Source organism: Carassius carassius, unplaced genomic scaffold, assembly GCF_963082965.1.
Source record: "Carassius carassius unplaced genomic scaffold, fCarCar2.1 SCAFFOLD_95, whole genome shotgun sequence".
Taxonomy (NCBI): Eukaryota; Metazoa; Chordata; class Actinopteri; order Cypriniformes; family Cyprinidae; genus Carassius; species Carassius carassius.
In genome coordinates, this window is record NW_026774998.1 from 39,994 (window position 1) to 66,320 (window position 26,327).

At 39.7% G+C, this 26,327-nt stretch overlaps 1 protein-coding gene across 2 annotated transcripts in view; it reads left to right on the plus strand.

Annotated features, from left to right (window-relative positions):
* The window catches only part of LOC132134043 (inactive dipeptidyl peptidase 10-like), a 76,050-nt gene that overhangs the window by 39,871 nt on the left and 9,852 nt on the right, over nt 1-26,327 (plus strand). For both annotated transcript variants that reach the window (XM_059546917.1, XM_059546919.1), the window contains exons 2-14: nt 9,489-9,603; nt 9,750-9,845; nt 14,789-14,883; nt 15,299-15,373; nt 22,068-22,120; nt 22,416-22,497; nt 23,108-23,228; nt 23,492-23,646; nt 25,119-25,216; nt 25,286-25,409; nt 25,512-25,550; nt 25,629-25,736; nt 25,811-25,902. In XM_059546917.1, the coding sequence (XP_059402900.1) occupies nt 9,489-9,603; nt 9,750-9,845; nt 14,789-14,883; nt 15,299-15,373; nt 22,068-22,120; nt 22,416-22,497; nt 23,108-23,228; nt 23,492-23,646; nt 25,119-25,216; nt 25,286-25,409; nt 25,512-25,550; nt 25,629-25,736; nt 25,811-25,902 (1,253 nt within the window). The remainder of the gene's footprint in view (nt 1-9,488; nt 9,604-9,749; nt 9,846-14,788; nt 14,884-15,298; nt 15,374-22,067; nt 22,121-22,415; nt 22,498-23,107; nt 23,229-23,491; nt 23,647-25,118; nt 25,217-25,285; nt 25,410-25,511; nt 25,551-25,628; nt 25,737-25,810; nt 25,903-26,327) is intronic.

Genomic DNA, 26,327 nt, shown 5'->3' on the forward strand with positions numbered 1-26,327 from the left:
CACTTTGGTCCATTTCTCAAATCAGAAATGAAATTCTCAAAACTACTAGTACATCCTCCACATCATCTAGTCATTTATACACATCACAAAACCAGTTTCTCATTATTTTGAACAAGTTGCGATTGCTTTTGTACATTCATGCAATTGATTACGCACATTTATCTGTGGTTTCTTACATTATCAGTTGCTAATGTCATGTTGCTTAAAATGTATTATATAGTTTTCTGTGCAATAGTCTTACCCCTCAAAACATATCTTTAGTTCATCATATTGGTCATTAAATGCAAATGGTTCATCTAGTTGTCATAAGATGCCAAGCACATTTTTTTTAATATACATTATTAGTAGACTTTTTGTAAATTTGGCATGATTTGTGCAAGTGAATCTTGACTAATGAAGAGAATGTAGATGACAAACCAATGATAAATAAACAATTTCTCTGAAATAGCTCAAAGGTTCATCGCTTATACTGTATAGACAGAGGACAACACAAGAGTTACAAATTCTGAAAATTGACTTATTTTCATCTTTCTGCCCATATTTATTTTTCCTTTTCTATATCACAATGACATTGTAAAGGGTTTTTTATTTTTTTCATTTTTTTTGGGTCAGACCACTAGTAAAAGTGTAACTGGGAATACAATCCAGTCTCTTTCGATCAATATCCCACATACTTTTGAAATGGATATATGGCATACATAAGCATACAATACAGTAGTTTACATCAGAACATACCTCCAGATTATATTGTTATATTGAAAACATGACGATGCGATTTGACTGGCTTATCCATAAACTATGACACAAGGACTTGTCATTCTGATGGCACTGACATGTTCATTGACACAGATATTTATTTTTGAGAGATGAACTAAGGATTTTGAGCAAGAGACTGGCTTTTGCAGGTAATCCATGGTGTTTTGCTCTTTGTACGAGTTGTTTTGAGAAATGCACTTACTGGTTTGCAAATCTCAAGGATTATTCGAGAAATGTGCCAAACCGACTGAGAAAAACTGTATATATATCTATAAAATTACCCTAACTGCTTAAAATGAAAGTGTGATGTCGCTTACAGCTCCTGCAATTCAACTATTCCTAATAAAACAAGAAAACTCTTTCTGCTGGGTTATTTAGTGGAGATCAAAACATGCAACTTTGTTCTTTTTATTGAAAATGCTTTTTAGTCTCAATTTTACCAGCTGGCCTTCAGATGGACAACCATGATTGCTTTTATTATGGGGTTTTACTGTGGAAAATGTGGCATTTATTAGAATGACTGACTGGCAGAGCCAACTGTGAAGACTATGCAAAGAATAGAAATAATTCATTCCTCTGGTGATGTTTTGAACCAATGTTGTGGTTTTTTGTCTATTCTGTGATGAGCATGTGATTAATAAGATTTGAGCGTTTGATGATCCGTCACAAGGCCTAGCCTCACACGTGCACACTTCAGTGTTTCTGTAACTGGTCAGACTGGAAGTACATTGGAAGTTTTCTGAGTGTTATTCACTACAAACGTGCTGCAGCTGTTTGTCCGTCAGTCAGCTCTAAATGCTTCAGCTCTAGTCAAGTCTGATGCATTCTGACCTCAGTGTTTTTATTGTTTATCAGCTGCGAAACATCACTCTGATTCCAACAATACTGTTCCTTTATGTGTTTATCATTATACTAATTATTAAATAATTAATCATTAAAACTATTGTCATTATTAAAACATTGTTATTGTTGTTTTTTTATCATAATTGAAGTGAACAGGCTTTGAAGGGGTTGCAAAAGTTCCCAGTCTGTAGCGATGGAGTTCAATAATTACAAGATATGTTCAGTAAAAAATGTATTCTTTTAAAGGGCATGTTTATACAGACATTTTGATAACTTCTCACAGTATTAATACACTACAGTAAATGGCTTTAACTATATGACAGATGTCCTACTGTGCAAAAACTCACAGAAAACACACTTTAATAAGCTGGAAGCAGGGCTTCTGTCTCTCGCTCGATTTACAAGGTATTGTATATAATCTGCGAGAATCAGGGATCTGCGATCGATATGCAGGAGACGCTGGAACAGGAGGGATGTCTGATATGAAACAGACACAAAATATGGGAATTGAATCCATTAATTAGATTCAGAAGACTTGGCCAGTCGTTTATGTTCTTTTTGAAGTTTGTATGCACAAAACAGATGAAACATTCCTCACATATCTTCTTCTGTGCTCCAGAATGATAGGGTTATAGAGCGACAGGAGGGAGAAGCAATGATGACAGAAATGTGATTTTTGTATTTGTCTGATCAGATCAGCTTCATTTTTAAACTTTTAACAAATAGCATTTCTCTGAAAATATGTTTAAAATCTGCTAGAATGCTTAGAATAAATGTAATGTTGGTTAGTCAAGTCATATTGAGAATATGATGAGATGAGGAACTGAATGCTTCTGCAAATCCTTATTGCATTAAAGAAAGCCAGAGATTTGGTGACAGTAGTGTATTATTAATGTTGCCACATCTGTACATGTCAGATGATATTCAGTGCTGTTTGTTAAACGTCTGACCTCAGCTCAATGAATGTGTTTGGCATTATGATGCTTCACAAACACAGCTTTAGCAGTGGATCTCATTCATTATAGATCAGTTTCTGCACATCATTACATTGTGATGTCAGATGCAGAAAACCCTAAAACTCATCTAAAAGCAGCACAGCACTCAGAGAAGTGTCACTGTAATCTGGATATTATATAATGATGCATGTCATTACTGTGTTACAGCTAGATCCATCATTACTGTAGAAATCTGAAGCACGTTTAGAATTGCACACACATAGTTGCATATACATATTTTGTCAAGGCAAGGCAAGGCAAGTTTATTTATATAGCACATTTCGTACACAATGGTAATTCAAAGTGCTTTACATAAAAGAAAGTAAAATAGTCATGAAGAAATAATAAATAAAAAATAAAAACAAGCAATTTTAAAACTTTGAAAATGATTTAAAAATTGACTTATTTAAAATTAATTTAAAACAGTTAAAAATAGAAAATGATTTTACATAAAATACAGTGAATGCGTAAAATACAGTGCAATCAGTTCGGACATTGCACAGTGCTCATTCAATAAATGCACAGCTAAACAGATGAGTTTTAAGTCTAGATTTAAATGTGACCAGTGTTTTAGCACATATGATCTCTTCTGGAAGCTGATTCCAGCTGCGGGCGGCATAGTAACTAAAGGAGGACTCCCCTTGTTTTGTGTGAACCCTTGGTATTTCTAACTGACTCGATCCTAATAATCTGAGTGCTCTGTTAGGTTTATATTCAGTGAACATATCTGAAATATATTTCAGTCCTAGGTCATTTAGTGACTTACATACGAGTAAAAGTACTTTAAAATCAATCCTAAATGTAACTGGAAGCCAGTGTAAGGACCTGAGGACTGGTGTGATATGCTCAGATTTTCTGGTTCTAGTCAGAATCCTGGCAGCAGCGTTCTGGATGAGCTGCAGCTGTCTAATGGTCTTTTTGGGAAGGACGGTGAGGAGCCCATTACAATAGTCCACCCTGCTGGTGATGAAGGCATGAACAAGTTTCTCCAAGTCTTGGCTGGAAACAAAACATCTAATTCTTGCAATGTTTTTTAAATGATAGTATGCTGATTTAGTTACTGCTTTGACATGACTATTGAAACTAAGGTCTGTCTCCAGAATCACACCAAGATTCCTGACTTGATTTTTAGTTGTTTGACCCCTAGAGTTAAGGTATGCATTCACCTTGAGAACTTCATCTTTGTTTCCAAATGCAATGACTTCAGTTTTTTTCCTTGTTTAACTGAAGAAAGTTCTGGCACATCCAACTATTAATTTCATCAATGCATTGGCAGAGGGAGTCCATTGGGCTGTAGTCATTTGGAGATAAGGCTAGGTAAATCTGGGTATCATCAGCATAGCTGTGATAGGCAATTTGGTTCTTTCTCATTATTTGACTTAGGGGAAGCATATACAGGCTAAACAAGAGCGGTGCAAGAATTGACCCTTGTGGGACTCCACATGTCATGGACATCCACTTAGACTTATGCTCTCCTAGACTCACATAATAACCTCTCCCTTCTAAGTATGACCTGAACCATTTGAGTACCATCCCAGAAAGCCCGACCCAGTTTTCCAGTCTCTCTAGTAGTATGTTATGATCGACAGTGTCAAACGCAGCACTGAGATCTAGCAATACCAGCACCGATATTTTGCCAGAGTCACAATTTAAGCGAATTATTATCCAAATCCGTTAAAGGATTTTTAGGCTGCATTAATTAGGTAAACCGGAACCGGAAACACTTCCCATAACACCAGATGTACTTGCTACATCTTTAGAAGAATGGCATCTACGCTAATATTAGTCTGTTTCTCTCTTGTTCCGAGGTCACCGTAGCCACCAGATCCAGTCTGTGTCCAGATCAGAGGGTCACTGCAGTCACCCGGATCCAGTACGTATCCAGACCAGATGCTGGATCAGCACCTAGAAAGGACCTCTACATCCCTGAAAGACAGCGGAGACCAGGACAACTAGAGCCCCAGATACAGATCCCCTGTAAAGACCTTGTCTCAGAGGAGCACCAGGACAAGACCACAGGAAACAGATGATTCTTCTGCACAATCTGACTTTGCTGCAGCCTGGAATTGAACTACTGGTTTCGTCTGGTCAGAGGAGAACTGGCCCCCAACTGAGCCTGGTTTCTCCCAAGGTTTTTTTCTCCATTCTGTCACCGATGGAGTTTCGGTTCCTTGCCGCTGACGCCTCTGGCTTGCTTAGTTGGGGACACTTCATCTACAGCGATATCTTTGACTTGATTGCAAATAAATGCACAGACACTATTTAACTGAACAGAGATGACATAACTGAATTCAATGATGAACTGCCTTTAACTATCATTTTGCATTATTGACACACTGTTTTCCTAATGAATGTTGTTCAGTTGCTTTGACGCAATGTATTTTGTTTAAAGCGCTATATAAATAAAGGTGACTTTGACTTTGACTTTGAATATCATTTATTATCTTAATGAGTGCTGTCTCTGTGCTGTGATGCGGTCGAAAACCATATTAAAAATTGTCCAGGTATCCATTTGAGTTTAAGTATTTGTTCAGCTGACTAAAAACAACCTTTTCTATAATTTTGCCTATAAAAGGAAGATTAGATATTGGTCTAAAATTGCTCAAAATGGTGTTATCAAGATTGCTCTTTTTCAGGAGGGGTGTAACAACTGCATTTTTTAAAGAGTTTGGAAATGTCAATGTCAATGTCAATGTCACCTTTATTTTTATAGCGCTTTAAACAAAATACATTGCGTCAAAGCAACTGAACAACATTAATTAGGAAAACAGTATCAATAATGCAAAAATGATAGTTAAAGGCAGTTCATCATTGGATTCAGTGATGTCATCTCTGTTCAGTTAAATAGTGTCTGTGCATTTATTTGCAATCAAGTCAACGATATCGCTGTAGATGAAGTGTCCCCAACTAAGCAAGCCAGAGGCGACAGCGGCAAGGAACCGAAACTCCATCGGTGACAGAATGGAGAAAAAAACCTTGGGAGAAACCAGGCTCAGTTGGGGGCCAGTTCTCCTCTGACCAGACGAAACCAGTAGTTCAATTCCAGGCTGCAGCAAAGTCAGATTGTGCAGAAGAATCATCTGTTTCCTGTGGTCTTGTCCTGGTGCTCCTCTGAGACAAGGTCTTTACAGGGGATCTGTATCTGGGGCTCTAGTTGTCCTGGTCTCCGCTGTCTTTCAGGGATATAGAGGTCCTTTCTAGGTGCTGATCCAGCATCTGGTCTGGATACGTACTGGATCCGGGTGACTGCAGTGACCCTCTGATCTGGACACAGACTGGATCTGGTGGCCACGGTGACCTCGGAACAAGAGAGAAACAGACTAATATTAGCGTAGATGCCATTCTTCTAATGATGTAGCAAGTACATAGGGTGTTATGGGAAGTGTTTCCGGTTCCGGTTTACCTAATTAATGCAGCCTAAAACTCCTTTAACGGATTTGGATAATAAAAGCATATTAGTATGTTATGTGTATGCCAGGTTAAAGAGATGGGTCTTTAATCTAGATTTAAACTGCAAGAGTGTGTCTGCCTCCCGAACAATGTTAGGTAGGTTATTCCAGAGTTTGGGCGCCAAATAGGAAAAGGATCTGCCGCCCGCAGTTGATTTTGATATTCTAGGTATTATCAAATTGCCTGAGTTTTGAGAACGTAGCGGACGTAGAGGATTATAATGTAAAAGGAGCTCATTCAAATACTGAGGTGCTAAACCATTCAGGGCTTTATAAGTAATAAGCAATATTTTAAAATCTATGCGATGCTTGATAGGGAGCCAGTGCAGTGTTGACAGGACCGGGCTAATATGGTCATACTTCCTGGTTCTAGTAAGAACTCTTGCTGCTGCATTTTGGACTAGCTGTAGTTTGTTTACTAAGCGTGCAGAACAACCACCCAATAAAGCATTACAATAATCTAACCTTGAGGTCATAAATGCATGGATTAACATTTCTGCATTTGACATTGAGAGCAAATGTCCCAGAAAGAAGTGAGGCGTTCACCACTTCTAAGAGATCTGCTTCTAAACAATTTACCACACTTTTGAAAAAAGATGGGAAGTGTGTCAAGATAGCAGGTTGACGATTTTAGGTGCTGCACTATTTCTTCCAAAATTTTGCTTGTCAGGTAAATGTTCATCCCTTATGTGAATATACTCTAGGAATTACAGTTTTTCTCGATTGGTTTGGCTCATTTCTTGAAACCGAGATGACATTCTCAAAACCATAAGGTCATTTGGCCAAACAGTCTTACAGTTCTGCTCAACATTATAGCTCACTAGCAAAATCAAATATCTTTCCCCAAACTCTTCTTCCATGCTTCTAAAGCAGATTCCTTTCCCATATAAAAGGTCAGTACAGTCAAAATAGCACAGATCCTTCTCAATTGCCTTGGCACATGTGCATTCATTTAGTGCTTTTGTCAAAATAACCTGGATGGTTTAGCACAACACCATGGATCCCCTGCAAAAGCTCATATCTCTCCCAAAACAGTTTATCCATGTGTCAAAACTAAATATCCTTCTCATATAAATAGTCAATGCCCCCAAAATGCATTATACCTTTGGCATTGTTTAAGCACTGCAAGTCAAAATGCTTAGACGTTTTGTCACTGAGGCACAGGTCTAGCAACAGAATACCACTATGAATAAAACTAAAAGATTTTACAGTAAAATCAGCCTCCAATAAACCACTCATACTCAAGGAAACTGTAAACATTTTTATTCGTACAAAGAAATGTTAACCCTCTGGAGTCTAAGGGTATTTTTGGGGCCTGGAGAAGTTTTGTCATGTTTTGTCATAATCTCACTGTTCATTAGAGAACATACTGTGAAAAGAAAACATATACAGGATTCTGTAAATGTGAACAGTTATAAACACAAACAAAAAACAAAAAAAACTCTAGCCTACCATACTGTAAATAAAGTTTCAGAACTATAGTACAGTAATATTTTCAGTGGTCGCCATTGTCACCCTCTCTTTCCTGGCCACCATCCTCATCCTCCTGGCCGTCGACACGCTGCTCTCTGTTAGGCCATAAATTCTCATCCACATCGCAACGGATATTTTCTCTTGCGATGCAGCGAGGGAAGAAACGGCGTGAATGTCTCAACCATCCCCTACATTGATCCCCTGTGATGTCCTCACATGCAGCATCCATTGCATGCAGCAGGGCCCTCTGGTCTTGAGCCTGATGCTCATACACCCTCCACCTCCAAGCTGATTGATTGTCAAGTACTGTCATTAATTTATCAAATGTTCCAAGAAATTCTTTCATGGTATTATATCTTTGACTAATTTTGACAGTTGAACAGACAATTGTGCATATGATGACTTACACAATGAAACCATGCTGATATGTTTTGGAGAGAGTAACCATTTCACTGAAAAATCAACTAATCAGTTTAGATCAGCAAGATCTATTTATTTGGAAAATGTGCTAAATGTGGGCTCATTGTGCTAACTGTAGCTACTTGTACATAATCATTTGAAAAAAAGCACAGAGTCACTTGAGACATGTACTAAAGCATTTGCAATTTGATAAAACCAATGAAAAATGACATTCTGTTGTGAACAATTGCAAGGTGGTTTGGAGATTTGTCCATGTTATTTTGAGAATGTCATCTCGGTTTCAAGAAATGAGCCAAACCAATCGAGAAAAACTGTAATTGTGTGTTTTCTAAATGCAGAATATTTTACTGTTTTAAAATCAACAACAACAACCACAAAAAATACCTTTATTCTCTGTCTCTGAGATTGCAGAGGTTTCCAGATGTTGTGTTCAGTGGTCGGTTGCATAAAGTGCTTAGATTAGTCTTACAAGTAAGTCATCATATTTTTTTAAAGCCGGTTACACAACAACATTGTAGATTGGTCTAATGTGAATCCAGAAGGTAAGAGTCACTAAGATCTCAAGACAGTGGCAAAGTTTATGTAATCTGAGCCTGATGTCTGTTTTATTGTTCTGACATGCACTGACCTTTATATATAGACGGTAGGAGTATTTTTGCACAGTGACATTGCTGACGTTGCTTACGTGGGCTTTTTTATGTGTTTTGAGCGGTTCATGTGTGTAGGAAACACTATGGATTGTGGTGTTTGATGGTGTGAGATGGAGTGAGCTCCGCCGCTCGTGTCGAGTGATGAAGGATGAATCTGTCCGTCCTTTGACCGTCATAAATGTGTCCTCGGCGAGGTCACCTCTCTCAAAATAACGGCACGCTCTCTCTGTCTCACGCTCACAGCGACATTTGAGGGGCTCATCTTCATAATTTCTTTGTTTTATTTTGTATTATTGCTCTCTGAAGTTGCAGAAAATTGTCACATGTTTAACCCTTTCATGCAGGCTGCAGAGAGCTGTAATATTAAAGTGTTTGATGACTGAAGTATTTCAGTGTTTTATGATCCTCCAAAAGGACAGCAATTACTGTTGACTGAAGACATAAATGTACAAGATCTAAATATGAATGTCCTTTAACTCATTGTCGGTTTGCTCTTCTAAACTGGAGCAGAGTCTTCTTTAGGTCACTCTGATTGTGAATATCACTGTATTATTGTTTTATCACATTCATTGCAGAAGTCCATGGAGGTCTGACGAGATCACAGAGTCGTTTCAGTCCCTATAGCAGGATAAACGTGGTAGACATTAGTTTCATCAGTGAGCAGAATCGCTCCTGTAAGGTGTTTCTAGTCCTTCATGAAGGTGATGAATGACTGAAGTGTTGAGCAGAAAGCCTGTCCATGATTCCACATTACCTGCCTCATATTAGTCCTGCTTCTGTTACTCAGATCATTTAGACTCGTCTATCATCAAGTACAAATGAACTCAAATGAAACCTTTATCATTCTTAGCTTCCTGCTGTGCAGCTGAAGAACTGAGGTGTGTGTGTGTGTGTTTGTGAAGGACCTGGCGGGCATGAGTGCTCCTCAGAGGAACTGGAAGGGGATCGCCATCGCTCTGCTGGTCATTCTGGCAGTCTGTTCTCTCATCACCTTGTCTGTGATCCTCCTCACTCCAGGTACTGCAGCACACACACATGACAGGGCTCGTGAGCTTCAGTCTGGCTGTAGTCTGGAGCATTAGGCTGATGTGAGCGGCGATACTCGATCCGATGTGTGATGCCTTCACGGCTCTGTTTCTGTTGTCTCTCTGTCTGTGTGACAGTGGATACGCAGCCCAGCAGTGACACCAAGCTGACGGTGGAAGATCTCTTCAGCGCAGATTTCTACATACACGACCCTGAAGCTCGCTGGATCAATGGTAAGACGATACGACCGCAAGGCCATTCATTTCTAATGGATCTCATTCATTAATTATCTGTACACCGTCATGAGCTCTTAAGCACAGCTGATCGCAGAGGATGATTGATCAGGAGCGCAGACGCTGAGCAATAAACATTATAAAACTAGTCATTTAAACAAGAAACACTGACCAAGTAAATCGCTTGGATATTCAACTAAATCTTCACTGTGGGTGACTAAATGATGTCTAACATTAGCCACTGGCTAATAAGTTCTCAGATTTTACTCAGAGTCTTACATACCTGCAGAAATACCTGCTTACATGACCTGCAGTCGATGTAAACTATATTCTTTGTTGTATTTTTGCTGGTCAAATTAACGTTCCTTTGAGATTCTTCAGCTTTTAAGAACTGACAGGTTTTCCCGTAGTGGGTGGAGCTAATGCACAAACAACAATCTCATTGGCTGACGATCACCTATTATCTTCCCTGTTTTGATTTCAGCAAATCAATTCGAGTGAACAACTCAACCTTCTTATTAGTAGAATTCTAAGTATTATTATTGTTATTAGCTTATCAGTATTATTGTTAGTTTTTTCACCATTTGTTTTACAGAAACACTGAATAAAAAACCCCCACCAGTCCTAAGTTCAGTAAAAATGACTAATGGGCATTCATACATGGTTGTAATTCTAATTACTAAAGTTCTACCATTAAATAATCGATGACTGACTGATGTTAAGAATGTAGTACTTTCAGATGTTTAAAAAGCTGTGCCATTTTACAAACATTTATATATATTTAAAACACACACACACATACATGCATATATGGTAAATCAGTCTGGCGAGTAAGGTAAAAAGTTTCCAAGCCAATGGCGATTCAATGTGAGTGTAAATGTGTGTAGACTTTGTGATCAGTAATTCTGAACATCTAAAGGGGTAAATGCAGATGATTTCACAGGCAGAAAACAAAGCAGAACTTTGGTCGTGCTGGATATTTAGTTTCCCTCGAAAGTGCAAAATCCTCAAAACTCTGAAAGACCTCAGAAGATTTACAGCCAGATCCAGTGTCTGTTCCTCAACCTGAACAAGCCTCCTCAGAGCTCAGTTATCTGGATTGTGGGCCCTCTGTCATTTAATATCAGGTCTAATATGTATTTATATGGAAAGCATAACATTTTAAAGGCCATCTGTTTCATTGAAGTCACACCCTGAGTCATAATTTAATTCAATTCAATTCAAGTTTATTTGTATAGTGCATTTTACGATACAAATCATTACAAAGCAACTTTACAGAAAATTATGTTTCTACAATATTTAGTAGTAGCTTATAAGTGGTGACTGTCAGTTTGTGCCAGACGTAGTCAGCCAGACGATGAACATTATTAACAGCAATTATTATATGATGCAGTCACACTTGTAGCAATAATTGTTAGTTCTGTTGTTGATTCAGGGTTAGCATCATCTGGGGTCCTCTGAGGGTCAGCAGCATCTGCGTGATGGGTTGTAGCGTGGTAGAAGGCTAGTTAGGTATAATGTGAAGCTTCCTGCAGGACTCTGAGCAGGAGAAGAGCGATTTGACATTTATAATTTTCCCATATTATATATTTCTTGTCTCTCTGAGGCTGTGAGAGAAGCTCATTCCTGATCGAAGACTCTTTGAGGACATCAAATACTGTTTCCTGCATCATAAGAACCAATGAAACACAGTAGAAATAGTTGGGCCAGCATAACTCAGTGTGTTAGAATAATTCACATCATGGAGTGTGTGAAAGAATATGATGATGAACCTGACCTTTTAGATCTGTGAAAATAATCTTGATACTGAGATATTTTTGCCATATCAGGCCTCAACATTGTGTGAGTGTGTGTGTAAGTGTGTGTGTGTGTGTGTGAGTAGTGGATGTGGTAGTTGCTATGGTAACAGGGAGAGGGAAAGGGGTACTCTTACATTGGTGGAAGCAGCATTAATATTTCATTGTGTGTGAGTGTGTGTGTGTGTGTGTGTGTGAGTGTAAGTGAATGTGTGTGAGTGCGCGTTTGTGTAAGTGTGTGTGTGAGTGGTGGATGTGGTAGTTGCTATGGTAACAGGAAGGGATAAGGGGCACTCGGGTCTTACACTGGCGGCAGCAGCATAAATATTTCATTGTGTGTGTGTGTGTGTGTTTGTTTGTCTGTAAGTGAGTGGGTGTGTGCATGTCTGTGTGAGTGTGTGTGTGTGTGTGTCTTTGTGTCTGTGTGAATCTGCATGTGCGTGTGTGTGTGAGGGTGTGCACCCGTGCAAGAGTGTGTGTGCGTGAATCTGTAAATGAGTGTGTGCGTTAATGTACATGTGAGTGTGTGTCTAATCTATGAGTGTGTGTGAGTGTGTGTGAGCGGTGGATGTGGTAGTTTCTACGGTAACCGGAAGGTATGAGGGGCCATACAAGCCTGGCACTCTCACACACATACATTGTCCATTTAACATATATACATATATATGTAATGTGTGCATGTCTGAAGAAAACGTGTATGTAAGAGAAGAATGTATGTATGTCGTAGCCTAATGGTTAGAGAGTCGGACTCCCAATCGAAAGGTTGTGAGTTTGAGTCCCGGGCCGGCAGGAATTGTGGCTGGGGGCAGTGCATGTACAGTTCTCTCTCCACCTTCAATACCACGACATAGGTGCCCTTGAGCAAGGCACCGAAACCCCAACTGCTCCCCGGGCGCCGCAGCATAAATGATGAACACTGCTCCGGGTGTGTGCTCACAGTGTGTGTGTGTGTGTTCACTGCTCTGTGTGTGAGGGAGTTGTGATCAAAAAGACCATGTTAAAAACAGCTGTTATTCCTGACATGATGCAATTTATAACACAAACCTATACAAAATATATAATCATGATATATTTATCTGTAAGACAGATGCACTGCAGACGGACACAGAGAGAATAGTCTCGCAAGCAGAGAAAATACTGTAACAGACAGAACAGAACAGAACACAAAACCATAAATATAAAATTAGGGGCGGATGAATATGGATGTATTTCTGAGGAGAACTGACAGTCTTCAGAAAAGTTTCGATGGCATTTTCTTTTTACTCTTAATATGTACAACTATAACGCTGCTAGAGTTCTATGAGCGCCACCTACTGTCAGAGATTGAATTAGCATTTTCATCAGAATCAGAAAGAGCTTTATTGCCAAGTGTTTACACACACAAGGAATTTGTCTTGGTGTCAGGAGCTTCCAGTACAGAGAGTGGAAACACAGTGCAGACATACATATAATCAAGGTAATAAAACACTAATAATAATAATAAAGAGTAATAATAAAATATGAATGTTTGTTCAAGGTTAGTTTGGCCAGTAACAGAGAAAAATAAACATTAAATAAATGTTAAAAAAAAATTAATAAAAAAAAAAAGAGTATGGGAATCAACTCATTTGATTGTGAAAAGTAAATAAATAAATAAAATCTGCAATTGTAATTGGTCACAAAAAAATCCTGATCAGTGCATCCTTAGCTGGAATCGAGTTAGACCGACCTGAAAGACCTGAAAAAGCATGGTTCATTTCAGGTTTATCTTTGAACTTTTCTACCTATTTGTGTAAAATGGTTATCATTTATTACAATACAATGTTACAGCCACAATATGTCTTATTGATTGATTGATTGATTGTGGCAAGGTCTGTGAACATTTTGCCAGAGGAAATTAAGAATTTAAACCACTGACTTAACTGGGCCAGTAGAAAATTTCCTTAGGGTTGAGCCCTGTCAATACGATTAAAAACAATAACATAATGATATTTTAAAGTTAAAAACGTAAAATGTGTACTTGAAAAGAAAACAGGATGACTTTGAATAGCAACATTGTGAATAGCATAAAATTGTGAGGAAGAGCTAGGCAAGTCTTGTATTTCCTGGTCTGAGAGTGACTTCCTGCTTAAAAAGGAAGTGATGGATACCAAAAAAGGCAGAAATATATGTATGTGAAAGGAGAATGTAAGTGTGTGAGAGTGCCAGAATGAATTAAGCCTTGTCAGGCCCCTCATAGGAAGTGATAAGGGGCACTCAGGTCTTACACCGGTGACTGCAGAATGAATATTTAATTGTGTGTGCGTGTGTGTGTGTGTGAGTGCGTGCGAGTGTGTGTGTGTGAGGAAGCTAATCCTTCAATTCCTGCTTCTCTTCCAGGCATATCTGTGTTTATTAGTCACTCCAGACTTAGGGGAAGTCGTGGCTTAATGGTTAGAGAGTCAGGCTAGGGTATGTACAGCGATCTCTTCACCCTCAATACCACGACTGAGGTGCCCTTGAGCAAGGCACTGAACCCCCAACTGCCCCCCGGGCACAGCATCATGCCCACTGCTCCGGGTGTGTGTTCACAGTGTGTGTGTGTGTGTGCACTTTGGATGTAGAGCATTTATTCCGAGTATGGGTCACCGTTCTTGGCTGTATTTCACATCAATTCTTCTCTTCAGTGTTCTCAGGGGTGGATGAGATACAGCTCAAGCTGACGTAACTGAGTGTGTAGATCGTCCTCTAGTGAGCTTTTGTGTGTATGCTCAGCACATGTCCTTCAGATCGAGTCAACGCATCACATCTGCAGAGAAGACCAGAATAAATATTTCACAGCAGAGTTTCACCTGTTTCATGAGTGCTGTGCTGCTTTAAATAGAGACTGACCTCTGACTGATGCTCCTCTGGATCTTCTACACAAACCTCTCGCTGAATCAGCTCTGACTCGTCCTGGTTGTGCTGTTCCTGGAACTCTTTAAGTTGAGCCGTTTGTGCCATTACACATCACTGTTTGCATTCATTTACACATAGCTGACTGTTTACATGAATAAATCACCAAGATGAGCATTTAGACCAAAAAGTACATTTGATCCTGCATTGCTGTGAGATGTGAATGCTCTTCAAAACCTTACAAACATGATTTGTTATTATATATTCTCTTTCTCCTCTTTCACTCTTTGCCAGATTCTGAGGTCATCTATAGAAATCACCACGGTCATGTGATCAGGTTTAATATCCTCACGAACGAGACCGAGATTGTGCTGAAGAACACCACATTCGTGAGTGAAACCTGAACATGCGTTTACATACGACTAATGCAGTTTGCACAATGTTAATCATTAATAAAATAAGCAGCATCAAAAATGTTGTGAGTTTGTTTATTTAGTAGTGCCCTGAATAATTTATTTCACCTAAATGATGTTTGCAGTCCACAGGACAAAATGATAGTTTAACCTTCACGAGTGAGCCTGTTCAACAGTTTACATAATAATTCATAATAAATTCAAGACCGTAGAACTGCTTTTATAATACTTAACTTTTATCTCTAAATATCATGAAAGTTGAATTGCTTTCTTGATATGAGGCCTTAAGATTTTCATAATGAGATGTTCCCAGCAGAAATGTTGAAGTGCAGTCTATAGATTTTTGAATATCAATACAGTAATAAGGATAATATCATTTGTGTTTTTCCAGGATACTTTCAAAGCCACCAGATACTCCATAAGCCCAGACATGAAGTATGTGCTTTTTGCCTACAATGTAAAACAGGTAAGGGCTGCTTCCTGCAATAAAACAGATGTGTTGTTTATAATAGTGAAGGGTACAGTATGCCCGAATCTGAAAACTCGTGTTATTATTGACGCTAGTGGCTCGTAAAAGAATTGCAGCCAGTGAGCATGTGCTTATTCACACTTGCTATAGGCACGCGAGAAAATGAGATATAAGACACAAGAGACCAAATGTCATTAACAGATAACAGGTCATAACCTAATTAACTGCCTAAAACGAACTCTTATGATTGTTTTATGTCACAGCCTTTGGATTTTGCCAGAAAAAACGTCTCGGGTCATGCATGTAACCATGGTTCCCCGAGAGGGAAAGAGACACTGTAGAGGGGGACACTTTGGGTAATGCTTCCAGCATGACCAGTGTCTGTAACATGTAAAACAATGCCAATCCTATTGTTCCACGTGGCCCATGATGTCATAGGCGGGTACCCAATAGTATAAAAGGGAACCTGCTTAATACATCACCAACTCAGCATCTTCTTCCCTCTCTGTGAATCATGGTTACTTGCGAAACCCGAGATGTTCCTCTTCAAGAGAACTTAGAGCTGCATCTTCCTCTAGGGGACACTTTTGGGGAATGATATCCAATCATGCCGTGCTGAGGCACTTGCCTGTCCACCTGGTGAGAGAGTACTAAGGAGGTGAAAGACATATACCAAACCTTTCCTCAGAAAGGGGCCAAGCCACTGATGCCTTTGGCCACTCACATAACTTGGTAGAAACATTGGAGCCTGTGTGCAAATATAGCCAGAATAATAAGACCACTGGAGAGGCTGGAGGCATAAAGAAGCTCAAAGATGGCTAAAACAATCTCAGCTAGAACACATATATCCTCAGATATACCTAGGAAGGGGCTACCCGACAGGACCATAAAACTAATACCGATACTAGATAGACAGGTAAATGTTCCTATAATGCTGCCCAGACCACAGAGAGTGGGCTATCCACTTATGACCCTAGCAGCAGAGGTCTAGGCGAGGGCTCAGGGAGAATGCTATATAAAGCCCTAAGAAGGGGAGTAGTCACTGAGCTAGCACAGAGATATCCTCAGATAGCTATGTACCTAAGATGGGCTACCAGAAGGGGACCGACTCAACTACCCAGACCACATAGAGTGGGCTGTCTGCTTACACCCATTGTCTAGGTAAGACACAATCTACGTGCTAATAGTACTGTCTAAGTGGAGCTCTGCTCTAATATAGAGAGTGGATGCTTCAGCAGAATGACTCCCATAAACGAGCGGAAGCCTAACAACACTCAATCCTGGTATGTAGAGTGCAGATCAACATGCAGACAGTTCATCAAGGCAGCCCTACAGAAAGTTGAACACTCAATCCCAATGTCTAGCTGGATCATAAGTGCTCTATCATACAGCTAGTATTCAAGTAAGCCCATCCTGCCCTAACAATAGCTGGAATATAACCACCCTCAGATGGTTATACTAAGCAGGTCCCCAAATTAGTGACAGTCCTTCAGTAGGTTAGTGAGCACTGTATATGACCAGAGGCTCCCAATATCAAAGCATGATTTAAGCAGCAGCCATAACACTAGTTGCTCAAACACCCTGGGAGAGAAAGCTTGCAAGCATCTCTCCACAATATACCCATTCCAAGTGAGGCTCTCCACAAACATGATGTTTTATTAACAATAAAACTGTCCTTTGGATGCGACGTTAAACTGAGGTCCTGATACTCTGTGGTCATTAGAAATCTCATGGCACTTCTGGTAAAGAACATGGTGTTACCCCAGTGTCCCGGCCAAATTCCCTCCACTGGCCCTGGTCAATCATGGCCTCCTGATAATCCCTTTTCATTGAATTGGCTCTATCAGAGTCGGAATCAGCTTTATTTCCAGGAATGTTTACACATATGAGGAATTTGTTTTCGTGACAGAAGCTTCCACAGTGCAACAGACAGTGACAGGACAAAAACACAGATAATAAAGTAATAAAAATAGAATATGTAAATAGGGAACAACAGTATAGATTAACAATTGTATGTACAGGTATATAAAGTGCAAATTCAAAATATAAACTAAGTATGTGTGTTAGATAAATAAGTGTATGAGTGTATAAGTGTTGTGTGTTCCATAGTTATTATCAAGTGTTCATGAGATGGATTGCCTCAGAGAAGAGTTCTGTTCCTGTGTCTGGTCAACAACTGTCTGGAACAACTGTTCCTGTGTCTGGTCATTCTGGTACTCAGAGCTCTGTAGCGTCCACCAGATGGCAGCAGTTCAAAGAGGAAGTGTGCTGGATGTGAGGGGTCCAGAGTGATTTTACTAGCTCTTTTGCTCACTCTGGATGAGTACAGTTCTTGGAGAGAAGGGAGGGTTGTACTAATGATTCTCTCAGCAGTCCGGACTACCCTCTGTAGTCAGATTTGGTAGCTGAGCTGAACCAGACAGTTATAGAGGTGCAGAGGACATCCAGGTGGATGCTACCCACTGGTGGTGGTTGAGGAGAGATCCCCTCCCACAAGTGCTTTGGGTGTACAACTATACACAATAAAGCACTTTATAATCCATGCCTTATCCATTAAGCAAGGTTTGGGAGGAGCACAATCAGATAATCAACCAGTTCAGCACAGGTGGAGCTCATCAAGTTGATCAACTTAATTAGCATGATACGTATATGTATACATATATGTTTTTTGCAGAATACACTCAACCAATCACAGCACACCATTCCTAGCAGTCTAGACAGTAATTTCAGCCCTCTGAATACATTTATGCATTTAGCAGACTAGTAAATTTATTTTACTAGTATGTGTGGTACCTGGGAATTGAACCCACAAACTTTTGTGCTGTTACTGCAATGCTCTACCACTGAGGCACGGGAACACACCTATACATGTGATTTGTCATCCACATCTCGTCAGAAAAGCTTGTTTTGTGGTTAATAGTACAGGTAAATCTCAATAAAATGCTTTCAGATGGAAAATATTCAGATGCATTTAATACACAGAGCTGTAGTCCTTTGACAAGCTACGCTATATCAAATTCATTAGATGAATAAAATTTGATTATGAATTATGATTATGATTTATTTTTTCGTTAATACAGCACATAGCACTAATCAACTAAATGAATGTTACAATGCAAAGATGAATGCACTTTTGGAAGTTGAATGTAAGGGAAATGCCATTTTGGATTTTCTGTCATCTAATGTGATATTGTAGTTCATATTCTTGTTCATGAAGAAATTTTATTTTATTATTAATTTATAGCATTAACAAGATGACCAGTTGAATTCATTTTATGAGCGATGTTTTTAGCCCAGGGCCTGTATATGACATTAGTATTGACCAAGTTCAGAGGCTGTCATATGTTGATCAACTTACTATGTTGTGTATTTTCATCATTTTCAATATGAAAAATAAATTTCATATTCATTCAATGGATTTACTGCATTTTGAGAAGAAAAAAAGGATAATGGATTTATCGCATCTTGGGAAAAAAATAAAATAAATTTATAATAAATCTTTGAAAATCAAAACCTGGATTAGAATTTTTAAAGTTATCATAACCTAAAGATGCTATGTGAAAGTTTGAAACAGAAAATAGTGGTTTTCATCTTGCCTCTTTCTTGGTAAAGAAACCACATTTTTACCTTGCTTACTATAGGCTAAATCCTATTATACAGTATGTAAGTGTGAACTTGTGAAATGCATATTAAAGAGGCACAACTGAACTGAATATAGCTCTGCCTGTGATCTCATGATCCCACATGCTCTGAGCTAAAAAAAAAAAAAACTTTCTGTGCTCACACTTAACTGACCGTTATAGCAACACAAGCATTATCCACAGCAAAAGCATTATCTGCATCATTAGGTAAACCAATTATAAACAGTATGCGGATACGCTTTGCCCCGCATCCCTCAGGAATAGGAACAAATGCGAGCAGAGCGTTATCACTGGCTACGTTTACATACAACCAAATAATCCATTTGTAATTGGATTGACGGCTCAATTGGAATACAATTTTTATTGGATTGAAGGGGGTGGTTTATCCCTTTTCTAATATGATTGAGAGTGCTTGTAAACTCTCGGTCGGATTGAAGCATGAAACTGAAAGTACTGCGCATATGCAATGATGTAGAAATAGCGTAATGACATATGACGCACGGCTCTTCCTTTTAAATAAAGTGTTGTATACATGTGTGTCCTGTCAAGTCAAGTCAAGTCACCTTTATTTATATAGCGCTTTAAACAAAATACATTGCGTCAAAGCAACTGAACAACATTCATTAGGAAAACAGTGTGTCAATAATGCAAAATGATAGTTAAAGGCAGTTCATCATTGAATTCACTGTTCAGTTTAAATAGTGTCCGTGCATTCATTTGCAATCAAGTCAACAATATCGCTGTAGATGAAGTGACCCCAACTAAGCAAGCCAGAGGCGACAGCAGCAAGGAACCGAAACTCCATCGGTGACAGAATGGAGAAAAAGACCTTGGGAAAAACCAGGCTCAGTTGGGGGGCCAGTTCTCCTCTGACCAGACGAAACCAGTGACTGCAGTGACCCTCTGATCTGGACACAGACTGGATCTGGTGGCCACGGTGACCTCGGAATAAGAGAGAAACAGACAAATATTAGCATAGATGCCATTCTTCTAATGATGTAGCAAGCACATAGGTTGTTATGGGAAGTGTTTCCGGTTCCGGTTTACCTAATTAATGCAGCCTAAAAATCCTTTAACGGATTTGGATATTAAAAGCATATTAGTATGTTATGTGTAAAACAGATTAAAGAGATGGGTCTTTAATCTAGATTTAAACTGCAAGAGTGTGTCTGCCTCCCGAACAATGTTAGGTAGGTTATTCCAGAGTTTTGGCGCCAAATAGGAAAAGGATCTGCCGCCCGCAGTTGATTTTGATATTCTAGGTATTATCAAATTGCCTGAGTTTTGAGAACGTAGCGGACGTAGAGAATTATAATGTAAAAGGAGCTCATTCAAATACTGAGGTGCTAAACCATTCAGGGCTTTATAAGTAATTAGCAATATTTTAAAATCTATACGATGTTTGATAGGGAGCCAGTGCAGTGACAGGACCGGGCTAATATGGTCATACTTCCTGGTTCTAGTAAGAACTCTTGCTGCTGCATTTTGGACTAGCTGTAGTTTGTTTACTAAGCGTGCAGAACAACCACCCAATAAAGCATTACAATAATCTAACCTTGAGGTCATAGATGCATGGATTAACATTTCTGCATTTGACATTGAGAGCATAGGCCATAATTTAGATATATTTTGAGATGGAAAAATTCAGTTTTACAAATGCTAGAGACGTGGCTTTCTAAGGAAAGAGTGCTATCAAATAGGACACCTAGGTTCCTAACTGATGACGAAGAATTGACAGAGCAACCATCAAGTCTTAGACAGTGTTCTAGGTTATTACTTGCAGAGTTTTTAGGTCCTATAATTAACACCTCTGTTTTTTCAAAATGTAGCAGTAAGAAATTACTTGTCATCCAGTTTTTTATATCTACTATGCATTCCATTATTTTTTCAAATTGGTGTGTTTCACCAGGCCACGAAGAAATATAGAGCTGAGTATCATCAGCATAACAGTGAAAGCTAACACCATGTTTCCTGATGATATCTCCCAAGGGAAACATATAAAGCGTGAAGAGTAGTGGCCCTAGTACTGAGCCTTGAGGTACTCCATACTGCACTTGTGATCGATATGATACCTCTTCATTCACTGCTATGAATTGATGGCGGTCATATAAGTACAATTTAAACAATTACAAAACTGTCATTATAAAACTCTCCTAAAAGTGGAGTAGGACAACCTCTCACCAGTCCTTATTTTGGATTCTCATCCAAAAACAACTAGTTTTTGGCATGGAGAGGGGCATTTTTACTGCGTGATAAATATGAGCATCACGGCACAGCGGTTTATATGTATATTTATCAATAAATGCCCATAAATGGATACATTTTAATTCTGCTGTTAAAAACAAATAAATACACAGTGTAGGAGAGTGGTTATGTGCAAACAGTGAGAAACCCTTTATTTGTTTAGTGTGCGCATGTCAAAAAAAATATTCAAATTTGAAGTGCACATCAACCCTATTTATTTAGCGTTCATTACATTCAGTTTCATCAATCGGATTCATCGGATGAATTCAGTTTGATTGAACCCAAAATTGTGCATGTAAACGTAGCCGTTTTGACTCATCACAATGAGCGCACAGTCATGCTCAACTCACCAGGAAGATTCGTTTCACACATGTGTACAAACAAACAGCTCCAAAGACAACAAAAGTTTGTGATGTATTCTGCAGTTTCCCTTTCATACTCTTGGGTACCCGCCAATGACATCCGAGGCCACGTGGACCAATAGGATTTGCATTGTTTTACACTTTACAGACACTGGTCATGATGGCAGCATTCCCTGAAGTGTCCCCTAGAGGGGGACACAGCTCGAAGTTCCACCGAAGGGGAACTAACCTGCGTCCTTGTGTACTTTCATAAGTAGCCTAGAAGATACTTACATATGGTACCATTAAAGAAATGCTTTGTCCCTGAAAGACAAGAAAATCACAATGAATCATTGAGCTGAGTTACACTTAATTTTCATTAACTGTGAATCAAAGGTAATGAAGTGATTTAAAATGTATTCAGGATTGTTGTGTTTTATATGTGTTGTTGTTTTCTGACCGCAGGTTTACCGGCACTCTTTCACGGCGTCCTACATCTTATACAGCATTCACACCAGGTGGAGTAAGAGCTTTTCATGAGCTCACTGAATCTCACAGACATACAAACAGGACTTTACTTTAAGTGTTGAAGGCAGAACCATCTGAAAAGAGCTGAGGGGTTCAAACGTACTGAAGCAAAGTACAGCGGAAATTAGAAATGCTTTGAACGTGCTGCCGTGATGTTGAACATTATTCAGATCAGCCAGCAATCACCCACTGCAGCAGAAACACACCAGCTACTGATAATGTCAGTCTGACCACTGTGTGTGTGTGTGTGTGTGTGTTTGTGTGTATGTGTGTGTGTGCAAGTAGGGAGGTTCTGCAGCTGGATCCTCCAGAGGTTTTGAACTCTAAACTGCAGCACGCAGCATGGGGTGTTCAGGGCCAGCAGCTGGTGAGATCGTCTTTCATTCACTATGGTGTTCATTTATTAACAGTATCTTACAAAAGTGAATACACCCCTTATATTTCAGCAACCATATTGGTATATCTCCTCAAGGGACAATACTATAGAAATTAAACTTGGATATATTTTAGAGTAGTCAACGTGCTGCTTGTATAGCAGTACAGATTTACTATCCTCTGAAATAACTTAAGTTACAGCCATTATTATCAATATAGTATTGGCCCTTAAGAAGATATACCAACGTGGCTGCTGAAATGTGAGAGGTGTACTCACTTTTGTGAGATACTGCATGTGCTAGACAATGCTATAAATACAATAAATCCAGATCCAAATCTGTAGGATCATCTTTATATGTTGTCGTATCAGCCAGCCCTACAACCTGCTCTATATGAAGCACTGATAGGTTATAGACATAAGTTAAACTTTGAAATAAATCAAACATGACTTGAGGACAAAAGACGGGTCAGTCTCCAGTAAGGTGTCTAAGAAGCATGTCAGAGCACATTCAATAACACTGAATAAAACACAGCTAAGTTTTAGTTAGGTTACAGTATTTAAAGAGGCTTGAAAAGATTTTAAATATTTACTGTGTGTGTAGGTGTACATATTTGAGAATAATATTTACTATCAGTCGGACGTCAGGAGTAACTCGCTGCGACTGACCTCATCTGGGAAAGAGAGCGTCATCTATAACGGCATCGCTGATTGGCTCTATGAAGGTGAGGCTCAGTTATCTCTCTGTTTATGAGTAGATTTAAGAAATATATAATGATGATGCATTTTTCCTCTCGTGAGACACAGTAAGTGTCATTCAGTTTTTTCTTGTGTCAGCGGATAGTAAATTAGCTCTCAGTTTCTTCAGATAATGAGGAGTACTGTATGGTGATACTCAGTTGTTTGTGTGTGACTCTGAGATCTCATACAGTCCAGTTTACTATTCAGTGTTTTTGTAACTTTTGTTTTGTTGGAAATCTGTGCTCAGAGGAGGTCCTGCACACGCATGTGGCGCACTGGTGGTCACCTGACGGCGAGCGCTTGGCATTTCTGGTCCTGAATGACAGTCTGGTGCCAAACATGCCATTGCCCACTTTCACTGGCTCCACATACCCTAAAGGCAAACAGTACCCGTATCCGAAGGTAACATCATGCTCAGATGTACACTCCACGGACAAAAGTTTTGGGACACACTAATTATCAAATTAAGCAGTTTCAATCAACCTATTTGCCACAGGTGTTTAAAGTATAGCATTTGCCACGGCTCACCGAATGCTGAGGCTCATGGTGTGTAAAAGTCGCCAGAGCTCTGCTGATTCCAGAGCTGTAGAGTTACCACTGGCATTAATATCAGCACAAAGACTGTGCAGTGAAGGTTCATGAAAGGGTTTCAATGGCTGAGCAGATGCATGAAGCCTAACATCACCAGTATAATGCCAAGTGTGGCATCGAGTGAATAAAGCACACAGACACTGGACTCTGGAGCAGTGGAAACCTGTTCTGCATAGAGACCAATCACCTGCCTGCCTGCATTGAGCTGACTGTAAAGTTTTCTGGATGAGAGATGATGGTACAGGGCTGTTTCTCTGTTGGACTCTGCTCTTTACTTCCACTGAAGTGAAATCTAAATGATTCAGCATGCAAAGACATTTTAGACAATGCTGTGCTTCCAGTTTTGTAGGTATAGTTTGAGGAAGGCCCTTTTTATTCCTGCATGACTGTGACACAGTGCACAAAGCAAGTGTCACAAAGATGTGGTTGGATGAGTTTGTTTTGGAAGAACACTGAGTTCTGAACTTTCACTCAGGAAAAACTTTATAGTATTGTACAATATATAATATTGGGAAGTCGTGACCTAATGGTTGGAGAGTCGGACTCCCAATCGAAAGGTTGTGAGTTCGAGTCCCGGGCCGGCAGGAATTGTGGGTGGGGGGAGTGCATGTACAGTTCTCTCTCCACCTTCAATACCACGACTTAGGTACCCTTGAGCAAGGCATCGAACCCCCAACTGCTCCCCGGTCGCCGCAGCATAAATGATGCCCACTGCTCCGGGTGTGTGCTCACAGTGTGTGTGTGTGTGTTCACTGCTCTGTGTGTGTGCATTTCGGATGGGTTAAATGCAGAGCACAAATTCTGAGTATGGGTCACCATACTTGGCTGAATGTCACGTCACTTTCACTATATAAAGATGTGGGAATCTAGAGTTGGATTTTTGCGTTCATCCATTACTGTAAATAATATTGTTAACATAGTATTAGGAAGGTACAGCGTGAAACATCAGTTTATGAAGACCATGTTTAACTGTTAACCCAGGTACGAGCTACATTGAAAGATGAAACAGAATTATATTTGGATTCTGTTAAGCATGGTTTAGAATGAGCCAGTTAACTAGTTCAGGTGTGTCCATGTAGGATATTGACTGAAGCACCATTTCACCTAATCGAGTGTCATTCTGACATTTTGAAGTGTGGCTCAATTGTTTAGAGACATAAATGGACAGTTGTATGTTGAAGGAAATGTTAGATTTCTTTGGCCATCTGTTCTTGGTGCAAAGATTAAATTATTTGTGTAATTGTTTTTATAATTTAAATTGTTGATGCATGTTCTGTTTGCAGGCTGGGCAGCCCAATCCAATGGTGAAAGTGTTTGTAGTCAATCTGTATGGACCGACACACACTCTTGAACTCACACCACCAGATGAGCTCAAGCTCAGGTATGGAGTTAGTGTGTTCAGATCTGTCTGGAGACTCAGACAATGATCTGACACTCTCTGTGTCTGTAGGGAGCACTATGTGGTGATGGTGAAGTGGATCAGTAAGACCAAGACAGCAGTGCGCTGGTTAACCCGACCGCAGAACGTCTCTATTCTGACAGTCTGTGACTCCACCACTGGAGCCTGCATCAAGGTACACACACACACACACACACACACACATCTCACACACAAAAACGCACCATCACACACACAGCTGTGTGCTTGTGATGATGATGGTGTTGTTTCTTTTCAGAGGCATGAGGAAACATCAGACGTTTGGCTCTCCAGACAGGTGAATGTCCACTAGATGTTTGCATCATGATCTTCTGTCTCTTGAGTTTAATCTGGTGTCCCTCGGCTTCTTCTGCAGAATCAGGAGCTGTTTTTCTCTCGAGACGGCAGCCGTTTCTTTCTGACGGTGCCGGTGAAGCAGGGAGGACGAGGAGACTTCCAGCATGTGGCCATGTTCACCTCTCAGGTACAGACACGGCAGCTCCGAGTGGCGCTTCTGCATCTGTGTGTGTGATCTGTAGCATGTCTGTGTTTCTTCAGGCGCGTGCAGATCAGAACGAGCTGCGGCACCTTACATCAGGAAACTGGGAGGTGACGCAGATCCTGGCTTACGATGAGAACAGCCAGAGCATGTGAGTAAAGCATCCAGGACTTCACATGAAACCCAAGTGACAAGTGACGTGACATTCAGCCAAGTATGGTGAGTAGGGATGTCCCGATCAGGTTTTTTTGTCCTCGAGTCCGAGTCATTTGATTTTGAGTATCTGCCGATACCGAGTCCCGATCCGATACTTCTATAATACATAAAAAAAGAATAAAGAAGAGCGAAAAAACAGATCCAGGATATTCAATAAATTACATTTTGAAATATATTCAAATATAAAACAGCTATTTTAAATAGGCTAGTAAAAATATTTCAAAATCTTACTGTTTTGCTGTACTTTGGATCAAATAAATGCAGGCTTGGTGAATAGAAGGGACTTCTTAAAAAAAAAAAAAAAAAAAAACCTTAACAAGCTTACTGTTCAAAAACTTCTGACTGGCAGTATAGGCAACT